General features: G+C 41.2%; 2 protein-coding genes across 2 annotated transcripts in view; one reads left to right on the top strand and one right to left on the bottom strand.

Annotated features, from left to right (window-relative positions):
- Nucleotides 1-1,870, bottom strand: part of OOSP3 (oocyte secreted protein family member 3) — a 44,507-nt gene extending 42,637 nt beyond the window's left edge. Inside the window, 1 exon segment of the mRNA XM_057552495.1 lies at nucleotides 1,804-1,870. Coding sequence (XP_057408478.1) covers nucleotides 1,804-1,870 — 67 coding nt within the window.
- A 56-nt stretch (nucleotides 1,871-1,926) lies between these two features.
- Nucleotides 1,927-16,095, top strand: TCN1 (transcobalamin 1). Its single transcript, XM_007196513.2, has 9 exons — nucleotides 1,927-2,073; nucleotides 4,619-4,798; nucleotides 5,837-5,977; nucleotides 7,669-7,824; nucleotides 9,101-9,288; nucleotides 11,459-11,645; nucleotides 13,268-13,454; nucleotides 15,638-15,756; nucleotides 15,929-16,095. Exons 1-9 carry the CDS (start codon nucleotides 1,962-1,964, stop codon nucleotides 15,988-15,990), a joined length of 1,332 nt encoding a protein of 443 aa, XP_007196575.2. The 5' UTR covers nucleotides 1,927-1,961; the 3' UTR covers nucleotides 15,991-16,095.
- The last annotated feature ends 3,738 nt before the right edge of the window (nucleotides 16,096-19,833 follow it).

Here is a 19,833-nt window from a genome sequence, read left to right on the forward strand (position 1 = left end):
TGGTTTTGATTTGCATTTCCCTGATGAGAGTGAGGTTGAGCACCTTTTCAGGTACTTACTGGCTATTTGTGTATCTTCTTTGAAAAATATCTGTTCAGGTCCTTTGCCTATATTCCAGTGGGATTATTTGGGTTTTTCACTATTGATCTGTAGGAGTTCCTTATATATTTTAGATGTTAATACCTTATCAGGTATATGGTATCTAATAAATATTTTTTTCCCATTCCCTAGGCTGCCTCTTTATTTTGCTGATGGTTTCCTTTGCTATGCAGAAGCTTTTCAGTTTGATATAGTCGCGTTTGTTATTTTTTTTTAATATAAATTTATTTATTTATTTTTATTTTTGGCTGCGTTGGGTCTTTGTTGCGGTGCGTGGGCTTCTCATTGCGGTGGCTTCTCTTGTTAGGGAGCACAGGCTCTAGGCACGTGGGCTCAGTAGCTGTGGCTCACGGGCTCTAGAGCGCAGGCTCAGTAGCTGTGACACACCAGCTTAGTTGCTCCGCGGCATGTGGGATCTTCCTGGACCAGGGCTCGAACCCGTGTCCCCTGCATTGGCAGGCGGATTCTTAACCACTGAGCCACCAAGTAAGTCCCCTGTTTGTTATTTTTGCTTTTGCTGTTTATGCTCTCAGTTTCATATCCAAAAAAAAATCATTGCCAAGACAAATGGCAAGGAGCTTCTTCCCTATGTTTTTTGTACATGTCTGTTAGGCCTATTTATTAGTTTCATTTGGTGGTGTCATGTTTGCCTACTTCTTTGTGAACACAAGTCTGTTTCCTTTGGTTTGCTTTCTCAATACAGTCCTCCTTGATGGCTCCACTGGCGTTTTACAACCTCCTACCTGGAACCCATAGTTTCCACATAGGAACTTTTGTCCATGGATGGCTGCTAAGATTACTGTTGCTGTGGGGTTATATATGAGAGACCTCCTATTCCACCATCTTGCTGACCCAGAGCAAACATTGTAAAGCCAAACAGAGTATTCTCTAACAGCTTTTGGAAGAACTATGATAGACAACATTTCCTACACGGAGCATGTAGCACCCTTCCTGGCACACCCGAAATCCACATTTGATGTGTATCTCTACGGTTTTCCTCCTGGGCTAGAAAGCTCTCAGGGCATCTATCTTAGGAAAATATCATAGGTCAAAAACCACTATGCTTATGGGCTTCCCTGGTGGCGCAGTGGTTGAGAATCTACCTGCTAATGCAGGGGACACGGGTTCGAGCCCTGGTCTGGGAAGATCCCACATGCCGCGGAGCAACTGGGCCCATGAGCCACAACTACTGAGCCTGCGCATCTGGAGCCTGTGCTCCGCAACAAGAGAGGCCGCGATAGTGAGAGGCCCGCGCACCGCGATGAGGAGTGGCCCCCGCTCTCCGCAACTAGAGAAAGCCCTCGCACAGAAACGAAGACCCAACACAGCCAAAAATAAATAAATAAATAAATATATATATTTTTTTAAAAAAACCACTATGCTTAAAATTAAAAAAATAATAATAAATTTTAAAAAAACACTATGCCAAAGACCTTCCCATGTGCCAGGCTCCCCCATCCTGCCTGTTCCAACTTCAGACTTACAACTTCTACTTCCATTTTTATACCTTGTCCCCAAAACTTAATCTCTCAGGAGACATCAATAAAACACAACCAAAGTGGAATGGGAAAGAGAGAACATTACTGAAAACAGTCATTCACATAATTTCTTCTCATTGGGCTGAAGGCAAGTAGGGAATATGAATCCTAAAGGTTTGGGATAGGAAACAAAGAAAAATTATTTCCTCATTCTCCCTGACCATACCTTTCAAGTCTTCTTCCTGGTTTATTACGTTATTTGGACAAACACACTTGACCACACCTCCTGACATTACTCAATATCTGCTTGAGTGAAAGAGACTGAGGCAAACTGAAGGAGCGGCTCTCATTACCCTCTGTCCATCACCCAGTAAATAGCCAGCCATGTCCTCACCATTCCTGTACACTGTTGGAGAGATGAGACCATCACACCAGCTGCCCCTGCTGGGGTTGCTATTGTTTTCTCTTATTCCAAGTCAACTAGGCCAGATCTGTGGTGAGTATGCTTTGACCTAAAATTGCTCTAGCATGATAGTCTGAAGGCTACTGTCAGGGAGCTTTGTGTAGAGTTACCTGAGAAAAGACCCTATTCCAATTCTGTATGCTGTTGGACTCTATGAGTAATGTAAAGGGTGGCAGGAGATGGTGAGGAAAGTTCCACAATGTATGTTGTTTTAAGAGGGATCATAGATTCAACATTAACTTGCCTAACTCTTCTTCTTATGCTAAGATCCTTTCTACCACAATTGGCCTCCCCAGTAACTGTCTATTCTTATTCATTTTCACTGATAGAAAATTCATGACCCAGAAATTATTCAAGATCATGGAAAGGTATCTTTTGATTTTGAGATGCAATCTATTTTTCTGAAGTTCAACCTATGGGTTTTAGGTTAACTCCTTGTTTAACTACGAAGAAAAAACTAATGTTAATAATCTCTTTCAAATAACGAAGACTGCTCTCTTGTCATTATTGAGTTCAGATATCCCAAGCTACACATCTTCTTCTTTTCAACTCTTTCCCACAGGACGTGGGTAGAAACCCATCATCTCTCCTCTGGGTGTAGGCTCCAGAGAGTATGTGATCCTATTTCAAAAATACTAAGAGAAAGAAAAACTGGGGTCAGGTATAGTCTGACCCCTTAATAGCCAAATGATCCAATGTTTCTGAACTTTTTTAGCTTCATCCATAAATGGAGGATAATCAGGGAAGGGTGTTGAAGCAGGTGATTTCTTAAAGTCCGGTATAGCTCACAGGCGCATGATTTCTCTATTATAAGTCTTTACCCTGGAATTGAGCTTCGAACCAGTCCAGAGGTGGTGCCACAATGTGGTATCAGCTGCAGCTTCATGTTCCTGGTCTCTGCAGCCCACAAGAAGCGATCCATCCCACAGCAGAAACACTAAAGTTCCGAATCTGCCAGCTCGAATTGTTCTTCCTGGCCTGTCATTTCTTCTGTTGTATCCTGAGAACAGGGGGTCTCCATGGAGGCTTTGGAGTTTCATTCATTGTACAAAATAATTAACTTTGTTTTTAGTGGTTAAGGAAGCTGATTTGAGTTGTTGACCAGGAACTAAAAAGTCTACTTCAGTGCCAGAAAATCTGCTGAACTGGATGCTTCCACCAAATCTCAGAGGTGACTCACAATTGTCCAATTGTACCTGTAACAAACCATGACCCTTCTACAATCACTCCATTCAGATCTTCCTGACTCTCTCTTTTAAAGTGAAGAAAGGTGGGCAAGGAAAATAACATTTCCTGGACTCTCTAAGTATAGTGATCCTTAGAAACTCGAGTTGAGCTAGAGGTAATAATATGTACAGTATTTTATAGTTTACTTAGTGGGGTTTTTTGGTCCAATATCCATGGAGTAGGTGTTAATATGCATCATTTCAACTGAAGTCAAGAAAGTTACATAACTTGGGACTTCCCTGATGGCGCAGTGGTTAAGAATCCTGCCAATGCAGGTGGCACAGGTTCGAGCCCTGGTCTGGGAAGACCCCACATGCCGCGGAGCAACGAAGCCCGTGCGCCTAGAGCCCGTGCTCCACAACAAGAGAAGCCACCGCAGTGAGAAGCCCGCGCACTGCAACGAAGAGTAGCCCCCACTCACCGCAACTAGAGAAAGCCCGCGTGCAGAAACGAAGACCCAACGCAACCAAAAATAAATTAATTTAAAAAAAAAAAAAAAGAAAGTTATGTAACTTACCCCCAGTTATAAGTTAAGGAGCAAAGAATCCAGCCAAGGTCTGCCTGAACTCAGGGTTCAGATTCTTCTCACTATTCCACAAACCCATGAGATAATCTGGAGGTGGGTAGGATTTTCTTAAGATTATGGTCGAAGAATATTTAGAAATGTTTTCAGTGATAGTTAACTCTTCTTATTCTCCAGTTCCTGGGAGGTCCGGATTCTCCTTTTACTTCCACAATGTAATGGGACTCCCTCCATCCTTGCCCCTGGGATTTGGACACGTCGTAGGCTAAAACCAGAAGGTTTTCCAAAGGGTCCATAATGCTGAATAATGATCTTGATGCCTGGCCACTTGGGCAATCAGACAATGCAGCTTTGGGCTCAATCACCAATGACATGTAGAATTTTTGCCTTCTTTCTCTTCTCTCTTCTTCTCTTCAGCATTAACCCAAGTGAATTAGAAGAAGATGGAGAAGGAAATAACTGAATCCAGAAAGTGGATTGGGCTAGGCTCCAATTACCAAGGTCTCTTTAAGGATACCCTCTCTAGGCCTCAAATTAGGTAACAGTACTAGATCTACCAGGCAGGACTTATATTCTGCCGGGACACAATGGTAAGGCTGAATAGTTGTTAAAATAGTTAACACTTCCATGCTGGTTGGCCAAAAAGTAATACCTGGCAGAGCGGGGCTCCAGACCCACTTTTGTATTGTTACAGCAACACTGCCAGAGGCTACTGGAAGGGTCTATGTCTGTGCCATATCTGTTACTAAATCTTTTAGTATCATCCTTGTTCCTAGTCCTAATATTTTATGAGTGTGTGTTTCTTATTTCCTCCCTCCCTTGCCACAGAGGTAAGCAAAGAAAACTGCTCCTATCTAAATCCTCTAGTAAACACAATGGTAAATTCAAACTATATCAAAGGAATCCAAAGTGCCAACATCCTGTTGACCCTCAGACTTGTTGGGATTCAGAACCAAAGGCTAGAACAACAGCTGACTCAACAAATTCAAGAAGATACGAACAGGAGAGGTGAGTGCCTATATTCCCCGGAAGAGTTAGGAAAAGACTTACCTATCTATAAAGATGATCTCCAGTGAATTCTAAAAACTGTGTGTCCAAAACATCCTTGATACATCAATCTTAGCTGTAGAAAACTTGAGGTGAACAGGGGTAGATATAAAATGTAGTACACATGAAACTTATTTAATGTTATGTTACCTAAATGTACCTAAATGTTACCTAAATTTTTAAAAAATCTAACACAAGTATGTAGTGGGGGTTTTTTTTTTGATAAAGTTCACATGAAATTCAAAAAAAAATTGAGATGACACAATGGTACCTCAAAACATCAATCCCCTGCCACTTACTCTAGAGCTAGGCCTTCCTTCTTTGAGCCCTGAAAATCATATTCCTTCAAGAAGTTACAAGGAAAAGCAAAAGAAATTATAGACTCTCATCCATTAAGACTGTTATATGATATAGTTGAGTTCATGACCAGAGAGGGTGTGGACCACAACAAAGAAAGCTGACAGTAGAGAGGCAGCCATAGAGCAACAGACATATGGACTGGGTTTGAGACCAGATTCCACTTTGAGCCTTTCATTTCAATATCGAGCTTTAGCTTTCTAATGAGTATAAGGGGGAAATATACCACCCCTAGCTACCTAACAATATTATTGTGAGAATTAGGAGCAGCCTGAGAGTTTGGACGCTCTATAAGGCAGAACATACAAGTCAATTATTCCTATCCAGGAAAGGTGGCACCCACAAGGAGAGAAAATTCCAAGGCTTTATTATTTATCTATTTTTATTCTTTGTTCATTTTTATAAGGATTGCATGATTCCAAAAAGAACCCATAATTTCATGGGAAAGATTAAGATCCCGCTTGCATTTATACAGTACTGCTAGAAAAGGCTCTGTTTTGGGGATAAAGAAGAGAACAATAAAATATTAGTAAAGAGTAGAACAGGAGAAAGGAGTGACAACAATATAAGTCACAAGGAAGACAGGAGGCCAAAAATATTATAAGCATGTACCTTGTTTAACTTGAATACTTTTCTTTTCAGAGTCAGAGATAACCTCAGGAGAGCTTGCCTTGGTTATCCTGGCTTTGGGAGCGTGTAAAAACCTTGATGAAGAGTTTATACGTGATGCTCATCTGGTTAGCAAACTAGGAGAGAAATTCAAAGCAGAAATTGAGAATATGGGTGAGAATCAAATGTTCAGAGACCCTGGACATCCTTGTCTTCTCCTCCACTGATTCAGAACTGTATGAAGTTTCCCCCTACTTTTCCCATCTCCTCTTCACTTCATTCATCCCACTATACCTTTTTTTTTTTTTTTGAAAAGTAATTTTAAATTTATTTATTTATTTATTTATTTATTTTTGGCTGTGTTGGGTCTTCGTTTCTGTGCGAGGGCTTTCTCTAGTTGCAGCGAGCGGGGGCCACTCTTCATCGTGGTGCACGGGCCTCTCACTATCGCGGCCTCTCCTGTTGCGGAGCACAGGCTCCAGACGCGCAGGCTCAGTAGTTGTGGCTCACGGGCCCAGTTGCTCCGTGGCATGTGGGATCTTCCCAGACCAGGGCTTGAACCTGTGTCCCCTGTGTTGGCAGGCAGATTCTCAACCACTGCGCCACCAGGGAAGCCCCCACTATACCTTTGAAGATCACTTTCCCTTCTTCCTTCTTTCAACATGCATCTTGAGTTTTCTTTTCCAATATGTTCAACTGAGCATTGACCTTACGTAGGATGATGAATGCACACACCAACACACAAACATACAGGTCACAGTTCTCTAGTCCTCCAGAAGCTTGGCATTTAGACAAATTACACCAGAAATAGCTGAGCAGTACGAGACACTGTGTCATAAGTATCAAAGCATATACATATGATTCTATAATATTACAAGAGCTAAAGATGGCAAAAAGCACTTTATCACTGGGAAAAATAGGTTGACCATCACGGCTGCTAGTGAGTTTGTGTGTTCTAGTCCTAACTATGTAGCCACCTGAACATCAGGATAGTATTTTTTTTAATTTTTATTGGCGTATAGCTGATTTACAATGTTGTGTTAGTTTCAGGTGTACAGCAAAGTGAATCAGTTATACATATGCATATATCCACTCTTTTTCAGATTTTTTCCCACATAGGTCATTACAGGGTATTGCCCTCTGCTATACAGTAGGTTCTTATTAGTTATCTATTTTATATATAGTGGTGTATATGTCAGTCCCAATCTCCCAATTTATCCTTCCCCCCCTTATTCCTTGGTAGCCATAAGTTTGTTTTCTACATCTGTGACTCTACTTCTGTTTTGTAAATAAGTTCATTTGTACCCTTTTTTTAGATTCTACATATAAGCGATATCATATGACATTTGTCTTTCTGTGTCTGACTTACTTCACTCAGTATGACAATCTCTAGGTCCATCCATGTTGCTGCAAATGGCATTATTTTGTTCTTTTTTATGGCTGAGTAATATTCCATTGTATATATGTACCACATCTTTATCCATTCCTCCACTGATGGACATTTATGTTGCTTCCACGTCCTGGCTATTGTAAATAGTGCTGCAGTGAACATTGGGGTGCATGTATCTTTTCAAATTATGTTTTTTTCTGGGTATATGCCTAGAAGCGGGATTGCCAGGAGTATTTTTTATATCTTTAATGCTGAATCTCCTCAGTTATAAAATGAAACGAGTTGAGTTGAATTTGGTGGCCCTTAAGAACCTTTAAATTTCTCAAGTTTGCCGATTCTATGAGCAATATCTCCCCTCTGTTATTCACCTCTCTTTAAATGTAAAGAAATGGAGATAAAGTAAGTAGAAATAAGTTAAAAATGTACTATTCTGGTACCACTTCCGTGAATAAGGTATTTCTTTTCTCTCTGCCAGAAACACACAGTGGCAATCCGCTGACTAACTATTACCAGCTCAGCCTGGCCCTCTTGACCTTGTGTCTGTCTGATGGGAGCTACTCAATCACCAACGTTATTCCTTACTTCACTCCTGAAAATAAAAACTATTATTTTGGTGGCCAGTTCTCAGTTGGTGAGTCATTTAAACCCAATTCCCTTGGTTTCGAGGACATAGGCACCAATAGGCCTTGCCCTTTGAATTTTTCTACCAGTAAGTACTTGAATTTTTTCTATCCTCTTTACCCTGGTCTCCTCAGAAGAGAATATTTGTTTAGAAGAATGGATATTGAGTAGTATTTAAGCCTCTTTATAGATGTGCAGTATAGTAGAAAGACATGGTTCCTACTCACACTTTTCTTTGAGTAACCAACGGATGTTAACTCTTGACTTTAATTTTCCCATCTTTAAAATGAGGATAGATCATGAGACTCTTCAGATAAGACATCTTAGGAAGTATAAATATTAGAGAAAGGGAATGCAGTGGAATTCATTTATCTCAACCCTGCATCTTTCTCTAATCTATTGGGACCATTTGGATGTGTGGGATTACTTGAATAATACAACCTCTCCAGTGGTCAGGCCCAATATTTTGATCAATAAAGTGTGTATCCGCCATGGAGAAGGACCAGAAATTTCCCACTGGATCAGCTTACACATCCAAAAAGAAGTCCCCTTTAGACAAGTAGTGTTGTTGCTCAGTCCCTAGGGGCCCAGAGCCACAAGCTCATTTTTCTCCAAGAAGTTCAAAGAAAACCACCATTCAGTGTCTCAGGATAGTAAGGAGAAAGTGAGTTTTTATACTCCTTCTTCTATGAGAGAGGGAAGGCACCGTGCCTAAAGAACATAGAGGAAACCAAGTAATGAGCCAGAAAAAAAAGACCTTATCCTCCATTCTTCCCATCTCTTGCCTCCTCCTCCCCATTAAGAAGGTTTATTGAATAAACTGCTCTTAAGCGCTATTTCTTAATCAGTCTAATGGAAACCTTGGAACTTTACAAAGACATATTTGTTTGGAGTATTATCCTGGGTTTTCTCAATTTCTTTGCCAATATGGCTAAAAGATAAAAAAGATGAGAGCAACCAGTATGTAAAAGCAGACCATTCATGTGTTTGCACCTACAAATCCATATGTGTTTCTATGACCAAGATGTGAGTTTCTGAGCACAAGGTACATGGCTATTCAACATAAGGAAGGAATCTTGCAATATTTGAGAGGTTAGTGCCAGAGGGATGACTGCTGTACCTTGAAATTCTTCTCTTCCATCATTAACAAGCATGACCCACCATCCCAGTTTGCCCAGATTTGTCCTGTTGTTAGTACTAGAAGTCCCACATACCAGGAAACTACTCAATCCAGGGTGAACCAGGATGGTTAGTCACCCTATCACCGGTGTTTTGCTTCCTGACAGATACTGGAGCAATGGCTGTTCTTGCTCTAACCTGTGTGAAGAGGAGTATAGAAAAGGAGAAGATTGAAGCAGATAAAAAGGATTTAAACAAAACTAATGTTTATATAACATCACTGGTAAACAAGATTCTGTCTGCAAAACATGATGGTCTCTTTGGAAACATATTTAGCACAGGAGAATCTATGCAGGTAAGTCAGAGGGTAAACCAGGAGACAGAGAAGGGATTCATGGAGGAAAGCAACATCTTCGTCCTCCCTTACTGGCCTCCTAAAGACTTATTATCCATTCTGTTTCCTATACTGATTTTGATTTTACTCATGTGATTCCCCTCCCCTGCCTGAAATGTATTCTCCTCTCCTTTACCTTTCTATATCCGATGCTTCTATGAAGCTCTTCCTGACTACATTTAAGAAATTCTAGAGCCTGCTACAATCTATCTTGTTGTTTTATCACATGCAGTTTCACACTTTACCATATACCATTGTTTGGCGTTTCACCTTACCTCCCAAATTAGGTTACTGGTATGGAAATAATAAGTGGTAGTGGCAGTAACAGCAGCTGGTATTTATTGACATTAAGTCATTAATGCACAACCACCCAGTGAAGAAAGAATTATTGTCTCTATTTCCTAGGAAGTAATAATAATGAGTGTGAATCATGGAGTACCAGTAACTTGCCTAATAGCACAAAGCCAAAGAGTGATGCAGATGGGGATAGGACTGAAATAATTGGTTTCAAAACTCATACTCAATGCCAACACTATCCTGTATATGTTTCTTGAAGACTGATAATTTATTCCTGCATTTACTCACTGATCTACTCAACTCTAAGGGGTAGATGCAAGAGGAGATGAAGAAAGTTTATAGAAAAAAAAAAGACTTCACTGAGTCTTTGGTATGAATTTGGGTCTGCTAGGCTGACTCAGGGTGAGAGGACTTTCAAAGGGAGAGAAGAAGCAAGGACAAAGGACAAAGGCACAAAAGAACATTCCGTATTTTAGGAAGATCAAAATGTTCAGCACAAGGTGCTTGGGAAAAATTACAAGATGAGGCTGATGACGTAAGCAAGGGTCCAATCATAAAAAGTGTTCATATTATTGTTACTGTTCACACTTGATAAGTTTGAAATTAATATAAAACCGTGGTTTCCCATTCTGGCTGCACATTTGAATCACCTGGAGGAGCTTTTATAAAATACTAATGTTTACACCCTACACCAACCAGTTAATACAGAAATTTAAGGGTCGAACATGGGCCTTGGTCTTGTTTAAAAACCCTACAGGTGGTGTTCATTCACAGCAGGACCAAGAGCTGCTTACCTACCAGACAGTTTATAACAGAAGATATAATACGATGAGTTTTTTTTTTTTTTTAATATCCCACAAATGCTGGTTGACTACTTGGTTATCTTTAAGAGTCTTCAAGAAAAAATGAAAAGGAGAACTGTCCTTCCTTGAGAAACCACAGAGCAACATCTTCAAGTTTAGTCCATTTTAGTCCTTGTCTTACTCACTCTAATACCCTCTTAATTTTTCCTACCCTGTAATTCTGCCCCTTCAGTCCAGTTTATATCTGCTGCCTGGATAGTTTCTGTTTAAGAACCTGTTAGACTTCCCACTGTCAAGCAAATGATGGCAGACACCGCACCGTGAAATTCAAGAGTCTACCAATCTGGTCCCAACCTCCTTCTCCAGGCTGTCCTTCCACAATTGCCCTGAGTGTTCCCTCTACACCAGTTCTCCTAAGCCAGGAGGAATCCTCTGGGGATTTTACTAAAACGCAGATACTCTCATCATGGCCAGGCCAGGCTCTGGCCATTCCTACTTTATCTCCTTTGGTCAGGTTGTTGCCTCCTCATGTCACCTACTGAAATGCCATCATACCACCAAGCCTATTCAAGTACTGCCTTCTCCACCAAGTCTTTCCTCAGTCTCACTAAATGTTTATGAGCTCTTCCTCTTTGGAAAGGCCATGCCGCTAGATGCTTCTCCTAGGGCATTCAACTTAGGGACTCCTTTACAAGAATCTGTTCACACTATTTATGGATTGCCTCCTATATGACAAGTACTGTTTCAGCATCAGTGGTACAAGAGTAAATACGGTATAGAAAGTCTGTTCTCATTGACACTATGAGAGATTGCGTGATTTAACAATTCCCACCTCCCCACCCAAACTAGCTTATAAGCTTCTTGACAGTGGGAAAGGTATTTTAGTGGTCTAAGGTGGTTCCTATGTAGTCAATGTCCAATAAAGGTTTACTAAATTAGTTAGATGCAGGCTTTCCCATTATGTGAAGTTTCTCTCATTTATTCTCATTCTCTCTCTGTCTCTGTCTCTCTCTCTCTCTCTCTCACGTTAGGCTCTGTTTGTCTCATCAAACTATTACAAAAATGAAGGGAATTGCCAAGAAACTCTGCACACAGTACTTTACAACATTTCTCAGGGAGCATTCCATCTGCCAATTGCTGCAGCCCAGATCTTACCTGCCCTGATGGGAAAGACCTACTTGGATGTCAACAAAGACTGTTCTTCTGTCTGCAGTCCAGGTATAGCACTAATGAGCAAACTGTTTTGTCTTTCAGCATAACACCCAAAATGTGTGTGACTTAGGTTTCCTCAGGGACCAAAAGTGACCAGTTAAACCTCTAAAGCATAACAGTTCCCAGATAGAACTCAGTCCTCCATATGTGATCATAAGCACCTGAGGATTTGTCCTTAACAGAGTAGTAGATGCTGTTCTTGGTTCAAACACTGATGAACAAGGTAGACTTTATTAAAGGACGTCTATCTCCAAAGGGATGTTTTCTGACTGCTGGATACAGAGATTTTCTGAGCATCATTCCCATCCTAAAAAGTATGGTGTCTCTAACTTTTCATTATGCTCAATGAGTGGTCCCTCAGAGACATAAGACATTAATGTGGAAAGAATATGGCAGTATTATAAGAAAATTGCAGGATGAATCATTAACCAAACAACTGATTTTGCAACAAGGTACAAAGAAAGAAGACTTTTCCTTCTGTCTTGTTCATTTCTGGTTCAGGCACATGTAGGTTTAGGGATCTTAGACAAAATGTTTAGCTTCTAAGCTTCAGTTTTCTACTATAAGAAATGCAAATGATAATAGTATGTAACATAGGTATTTGTAAGGACTGAAGGAGAAAATCCATGTAAAATGATTAGTACAGTGCCTGGCACATAATGTTTTCAATAAATGTTAAGAAATAAAAAGGCCGGGGATTGAGAAAAAATAGGGGAAGGGCACTAAGAGATACAAACTTCCTGTTGTAAAATAAATAATTCAGGGCTTCCCTGGTGGCGCAGTGGTTGAGAGTCTGCCTGCCAGTGCAGGGAACACGGGTTCGAGCCCTGGTCTGGGAGGATCCCACATGCGGCGGAGCGGCTGAGCCCGTGAGCCACAACTGCTGAGCCTGCGCGGCTGGAGCCTGTGCTTCACAACGGGAGGGGCCGCGATAGTGAGAGGCCTGCGCACCGCGATGGGGAGTGGCCCCCGCTTGCCACGGCTGGAGGGGGCCCTCGCACAGAAACGAGGACCCAACACAGCCAAAAATGAGTAAATAAATAAATAAAAAAAAAAAATTTTAAAAAAAAATAATAAATAAATAAATAAATAATTCATGGGAATATAAAGTACAGCATAGAGAGTATAGTCAATAATATTGTAATAACTTTGTATGGTGACAGATGGTTACTAGACTTTCCATGGTGATCAATTCGTAATGAATATATATGTCGAATCATTGTTTTACACTTGAAACTAACATAATATTGTATGTCAACTATACTTCAATAAAAAAATTAAAAGACAAAAAAAAAGGGGGGGGGGAGCATTATTGTATGCTACACCAAAGCAAAAAACAAAAATCAGGAGCCTGTGTGGGAAATGGGAGATGGGGCAATTGAATTGCTGAAACAGCTGGAAGTTGACGCAGGCACAAGCCTGCACAAGCCGGTGAGTATGTAGTTTTAATTTGTGCTTTAGTCATATGACAGATCTGCCCCTCGACTGCTGACCCTTGTTCCTTGTACAAACCTTCCTCTGCATCAAGGGAAAGAGTCGTTGCATAGGGGTTGTATAGGTGTGCAGACTCTAACATCATTTTTATTATTCCTTATAATCATTCTTCTCTGCTTTTCTGTCTCTGCCAGTTAAATTCAACATCTCCACTGACAAGCCTGTAACTGTGACACCTATCATCTCACCCTCGTATATTTCAGTCAATTACTCTGTGCAAATCAATGAAACTTTCAATTCCACCAGAGTCACCGTGAGAAAGGGTTCTGTCTTCCTCGATGTGATGAAGGCAGCTCAGAAACAAAATGAGGCTGCATTTCGGTACGTCTGTACGTAACCTAAGGTTAAGGAATTTAATGTGATTATGACTCAGCAAGAATACATCTGCACCTGAATACAATGTACATTTAAAACACCTCTCAGTCAGTACTTTTGCTGTTCACCAACATCGCACGGCAGGGGTTAAAAAAAGGGAGGTGAGGGCTTCCCTGGTGGCGCAGTGGTTGAGAATCTGCCTGCTAATGCAGGGGACATGGGTTCGAGCCCTGGTCTGGGAAGATCCCACATGCCGCGGAGCAGCTGGGCCCATGAGCCACAACTACTGAGCCTGCGCGTCTGGAGCCTGTGCTCCTCAACAAGAGAGGCCGCGATAGTGAGAGGCCCGCGCACCGCGATGAAGAGTGGCCCCCACTTGCCGCAACTAGAGAAAGTCCTCGCACAGAAACGAAGACCCAACACAGCCATAAATAAATAAATAAATAAATAATTTAAAAAAAAAAAAAAAAAGGGAGGTGAAACTTCTTCCTCTTCTAGCATGTAGCAAGTATTAAATTATTGCTCAGTGAATAGATAAATAAGTACCAGGGATCTCTCTTCTGTCAGTAAAACTCCTTCAATAAATAGAACCTCTTAAGTCAGACATTTTGTGTCTGGAACAGTGGTTCTTAACTATTTTTGAATCACTGACCCCTTTGAAAGTCAGATGAGTGGGATTATCATCCCAGAAAAAGGAATATACACACAAAATGTGTCATTTGTTTTTTTAATTTTTAGTTTATATTGGAGTATAGTTGATTAACAATGATGTGTTAGTTACAGGTGTGCAGCAAAGTGATTCAGTTATACCCATAAAAGTGTCCATTCTTTTTCAAATTGTTTTCCCATTTAGGTTATTATAGAATATTGAGCTGAGTTTCCTGTGCTATACAGTAGGTCTTTGTTGGTTATCTGTTTTAAATATAGTAGTGTGTACATGTCAATCCCAAACTCCCAGTCTATCCCCCACCCCCGCTACCCTTTACCCTTTACCCCGGTAACCGTAAGTTCATTCTCTAAGTCTGTAAGTGCAAAACTTGTCATTTATGGTTTTTTTACATGTGCGGGTTTTTAAAAATTAATTAATTAATTTTTTTTTGGCTGCGTTGGGTCTTCGTTGCTGCACGCGGGCTTTCTCTAGTTGCATCAAGTGGGGGCTACTCTTCGTTGCGGTGCGCTGGCTTCTCATTGCAGTGGCTTCTCTTGTTGTGGAGCACGGGCTCTAGGTGCTTGGGCTTCAGTAGTTGTGGCACGCGGGCTCAGTAGTTGTGGCTCATGGGCTTAGTTGCTCCACGGCGTGTGGGATCTTCCCAGACCAGGGATCGAACCTGGGTCCCCTGCATTGGCAGGCAGATTCTTAACCACTGCACCAGCAGGGAAGTCCCCAAAACTTCTTATTTAAATCAGAGGTTTTACAAATGCCCAGAAGCTTCTCCATGCCTCCCCCACCTTTCAGGAGGTTCATGGACTCCTAGATTAAGGTTCCCTGGCCTAGAGAGTTCAAATATTAAAATTAAGATATTGACTTTGCCTCTGAAAAATATGGCTTATTTGGCTCCTTAAACCTAACTGACAATAGCTTATTGTGTTTAATAACATGCTGTAAGATGCAACAGAGAAAATCGTATATATATGAAAATATATGTCTATGTGTATATATATAACTATAAAGCCTGCTTTCAAGTGTTCCCAGGAAGGTAGAGAAATGTGAGTAAAGAATGTGAAAAAGACATTGACTATGTCACTTTTTAATAAACAGATATGAATTACTAAGTTATCCTTTCCTGTTCCTCTTTCCTAAGTGCCTCTAGGACAACCAATTAACACTTTCTTTTACTGCTTTAGTGTCTTCATCAGTTACTGTCTTGGGTAGAAGATTCGAAATTTTTGATGGCAAAGTGTCTACTATGGCAGGAAGGAGGGGGAGAAACCAGGGGAATCATTTCGTTAATTTTGCATGGATTGTAGAGGGCCTGCATCAGAATGACCTGGAATGTTTATAAAATGTGCAGATTCCTGGTCCCAGCCCAGACCGACAGAATCAAGGTATCTGGGGATAAGGCCAGGAGATCTGTGTATTTTGAAGCATCTTCAAGTGATTCTTAGGTATGTTAAAGTTTGAGAAACGCCCATGGAGAGTTGCCTTTGACCATTCTAAGTTCCTGTAACCCATTCACTGTCCCCCACAGTTTCAAAACGGAGGACAGCCCATGGGGGCCCTACATCATCTCTGTTCAGGACATAAGGGCCAACAATAATGACAGAACCTACTGGGAACTTCTGAGCAATGGCCAACCGCTGAGCCAAGGTAAGGGAGAGTACGACAAACAACGCTGCAGAGTGAGATGCCCAAAGCATTCAGGTGTGAGGGTGTAAGCTTTGGCAGGGAACGTGCCAAGGAGTTGGGAGAGCCATATCCATTATCTGATGATTTGGTGGTCAAATCATTTGACCCGCTTCTCCTTCTTCTTCCTTTTCAGGAGCTGGGAGTTATATTGTCAAAAATGGAGAATATTTGGAGGTTCGTTGGAGCAAATACTAATAAACCCAAACCATCCTCAGCTGGGTCTAACCCTTTTGTAGTGAGATTCCATGTGGAAATTGATCTTACACCTTCCTTTTCATTTATCTCGATGGCAATAGCATAGTCAATAACCTCTAATTCTCTCTTTGCATGTTCAATAAAAGATCAACAACTATACAAAAAGAGCATGTTCTAATAATTTCATAGCAAAAAGGAATTACTATTAGAGAGAAGACTACCTCAGGAGGAAACAAAGTGAAAGAGATTAGACCCACTTGTCTAATAAACTGAGTTATACTCAAGGTTCCCCTGCTAACTATCTGGGTGACCTTGGGCAACTGGGGAAAATGGAGATAAAGTTCTAGGTCTAATGGTGCAGCAGCAACCAATGAGATCAAGGAGAAAGTTCATAGGGAGACTGAGCTCTCTGAGACCCAGATGCAAGGGAGGAACTGAGTGGATGTATTGGCCTCATACAGGCAGTGGGTAGAGAGAAAAATATTGCCCTGGAGAAAGGGTAAAATGTGAGGCTTACACATAAAAGTCAGTCCACAAAGTTTGAGGAACACTTTCATCCCCTCCTCCAGCTGCTTCCCCTGGGTCCCACTTGTTCTCTCACATTTATTTTCCTTTCATTTCACCATAAAAATCACCCTTATAGTCATATCATCAAAATACACATGTAAAAAAAATGACTCCAATGTTCATTTCAGCAGAATTCACTTAAAAAAAAAGTTGAATCATATCTTAGCATGAGCTGGGTTACACCTTTTACTGAGTACCTGAGCTATGTGCACATTCAGTCGGGAACCAGAAGTGCCTTTAAGAAGCTGAAGGACAAAAGGTGCTTCAGATAAAGCATAAAGTAACCCACTTAAAATAACCTCCAAAAGGAAGAGGCCTTGAGGTAGAATTAGTTAACTTATTTCAAAAATGTCTTCCTCATTGCTCCTTGTGTTTTCATGATACTCTTCTCTTCTCCCCCTCCACCAGCAACCCTGATTCATTCATAGTCAGGGTTTGAACCCTCTTCCTACACACTGTTTTCTGGCACTGATCTTCAACTCTCAGGTTCAGCTCTGCCCTGGCCTTCATTAACCGGGTGTGACAGATGCCTTCACAACTACACAGCAAGGGATTCCATCCTCTTGGGTCTGTGTCACATCTTGAAAGCTAAGTTAGAGACAGGGGGATCTCCATGGTGCTGTGTGTGTGCAGTACCAGCTGTCAGATCTATTTGTAGACTATACAATCTATGTGAAATTGAAGGGTAATGGTTTAGGTCACAAATATGCAAAATATTAGGACTGGCATTGCTGTCCATCACAGTGTGACCATACAGTTAATCATCCAACCATAACTCTGTTAAGAGTGAAAGTGAACATTATTGATAAATATACTCAGAAAAAAAAACAGATTAAAAACTGGGACTATCCTGGGAAAACCAGAACATATGGTCAATGCTGTCCAAAAAGGGAGCTCAAGCAAAAAATATAAATACAAATATGTCAAAATAACAGAAAATATTGCCCCTGAAATAACCAATGAAACTGAATCTCAATATAACAAAGTTGGAATAGGTCTCTCCAACATCCCTAACTGTCTCTCAGTGATTCTAGCTCATTTTCTGTAATATTCAGTCAATACCAGTAAAGCACCCAATTTGTATTAGACCTATTTTCCCAAATGTGGTACAAGAAATTAATCTCATTGGTATACCAACATGGAGTCAAATAACATGTCATCACAACATTAAAGTCATTTTCTTTTCAATTCTCATTTAATTCTGATTGGATTAAATATCAAACCTCACTTTATGCCACTATGTTTTCCAACACCCCCCTCTAGCACTGCTAACCTCCGTTTCTGACGGAGAAAGATGAGCTTCTCCCAGCCCATGGTCTTTAAGTAGAAGGTAGTAACACTGTTGTCTGATAGAAATGCCTTCAATCTCTGAAACAGACATGAAGGTCAATGGAATAACATTTCTTTAGCATTCCACTAACATTGGCCAGTGAAACCAGCTCTGGCCACACTTGCATTCTGAGAAGATCCTATGGCTTGAGGTTATGTCAGAACCTAGACTGAGTCTGAGGGGAGAAACTTACACCTGCAAAGAAGTAATCAACACAAATAAACATTTCAGATGCCCAGAGAAAATCGCAGTGCTTTGATACCAGAAAATTAGGCACAGGAAAAAACAAACAAGGAAATAAATAAGTCCAGTCAAGAGTTAACCAAAGACTGTCAAAACATATTCTTTAAGAAACTATAGAGGAGATTGGTTCAAGATGGCACAGTAGAAGGACATGCTCTCACTCCCTCTTTCGAGAATACCGGAATCACAACTAACTGCTGAACAATCATCGACAGGAAGACACTGGAACTCACCAAAAAAGATACCCCACATCCAAAGACAAAGGAGAAGCTGCAATGAGACGGTAGGAGGGGCGCAATCACAATAAAATCAAATCCCATTACTGTTGGGTGGGTGACTCACAAACTAGAGAACATTTATACCACAGAAGTCCACCCACTGGAGTGAAGGTTCTGAGCCCCACATCAGGCTTCTGAACCTGGGGGTCCAACAACGGGAGGAGGAATTCCTAGAGAATCAGACTTTGAAGGCTAGTGGGATTTGACTGCAGGACTTCAACAGGACTGGGGGAAACAGAGACTCCACTCTTGGAGGGCACACACAAAGTAGTATGTTCATTGGGACCCAAGGGAAGGAGCAGTGGCCCCATAGGAGACTGAACCAGACTTACCTGCTAGTGTTGGAGGGTCTCCTGCAGAGGCAGGGGGTGGCTGTGCCTCACCGTAAGGAAGGACACTGACAGCAGAAGTTCTGGGAAGTACTCCTTGGTGTGAGCCCTCCCAGAGTCTGCCATTAGTTCCACCAAAGAGCCTGACTAGACTCCAGTGTTGGGTCGCCTCAGGCCAAACAACAAACAGAGAGGGAACCCAGCCCCACCCATCAGCAGACAATCGGATTAAAGTTTTACTGAGCTCTGCCCACCAAAGCAGTAGCCACCTCTACCCACCACCAGTCCTTCCCATCAGGAAACTTCCACAAGCCTCTTAGATAGTCTCATCCACCAGAGGGCAGACAGCAGAAGCAAGAAGAACTACAATCCTGCAGCCTGTGGAACAAAAACCACATTCACAGAAAGATAGACAAGATGAAAAGGCAGAGGGCTAGGTACCAGATGAAGGAACAAGATAAAACCCCAGAAAAACAATTAAATGAAGTGGAGATAGGCAACCTTCCAGAAAAAGAATTCAGAATAATGATAGTGAAGATGATCCAGGACCTTGGAAAAAGAATGGAGGCAAAGATCGAGAAGATGCAAGAAATGTCTAACAAAGACCTAGAAGAATTAAAGAACAAACTGAGATGAACAATACAATAACTGAAATGAAAACTACACTAGAAGGAATCAATAGCAGAATAACTGAGGCAGAAGAACAGATAAGTGACCTGGAAGACAGAATGGTGGAATTCACTGCTGTGGAACAGAATAAAGAAAAAAGACTGAAAAGAAATGAAAACAGCCTAAGAGACCTCTGGGAGAACATTAAATGCAACAACATACACATTATAGGGGTCCCAGAAGAAGAGAGAGAGAAAGGACCCGAGAAAATATTTGAAGAGATTATAGTCGAAAACTTCCTTAACATGGGAAAGGAAATAGCCACCCAAGTCCAGGAAGCGCAGAGAGTCCCATACAGGATAAACCCAAGGAGAAACATGCTGAGACACATAGTAATCAAATTAGCAAAAATTAAAGACAAAGAAAAATTATTGAAAGCAGCAAGGGAAAAACGACAAATAACATACAAGGGAACTCCCATAAGGTT

Source organism: Balaenoptera acutorostrata, chromosome 9 (assembly GCF_949987535.1).
Source record: "Balaenoptera acutorostrata chromosome 9, mBalAcu1.1, whole genome shotgun sequence".
Lineage (NCBI taxonomy): Eukaryota > Metazoa > Chordata > Mammalia > Artiodactyla > Balaenopteridae > Balaenoptera > Balaenoptera acutorostrata.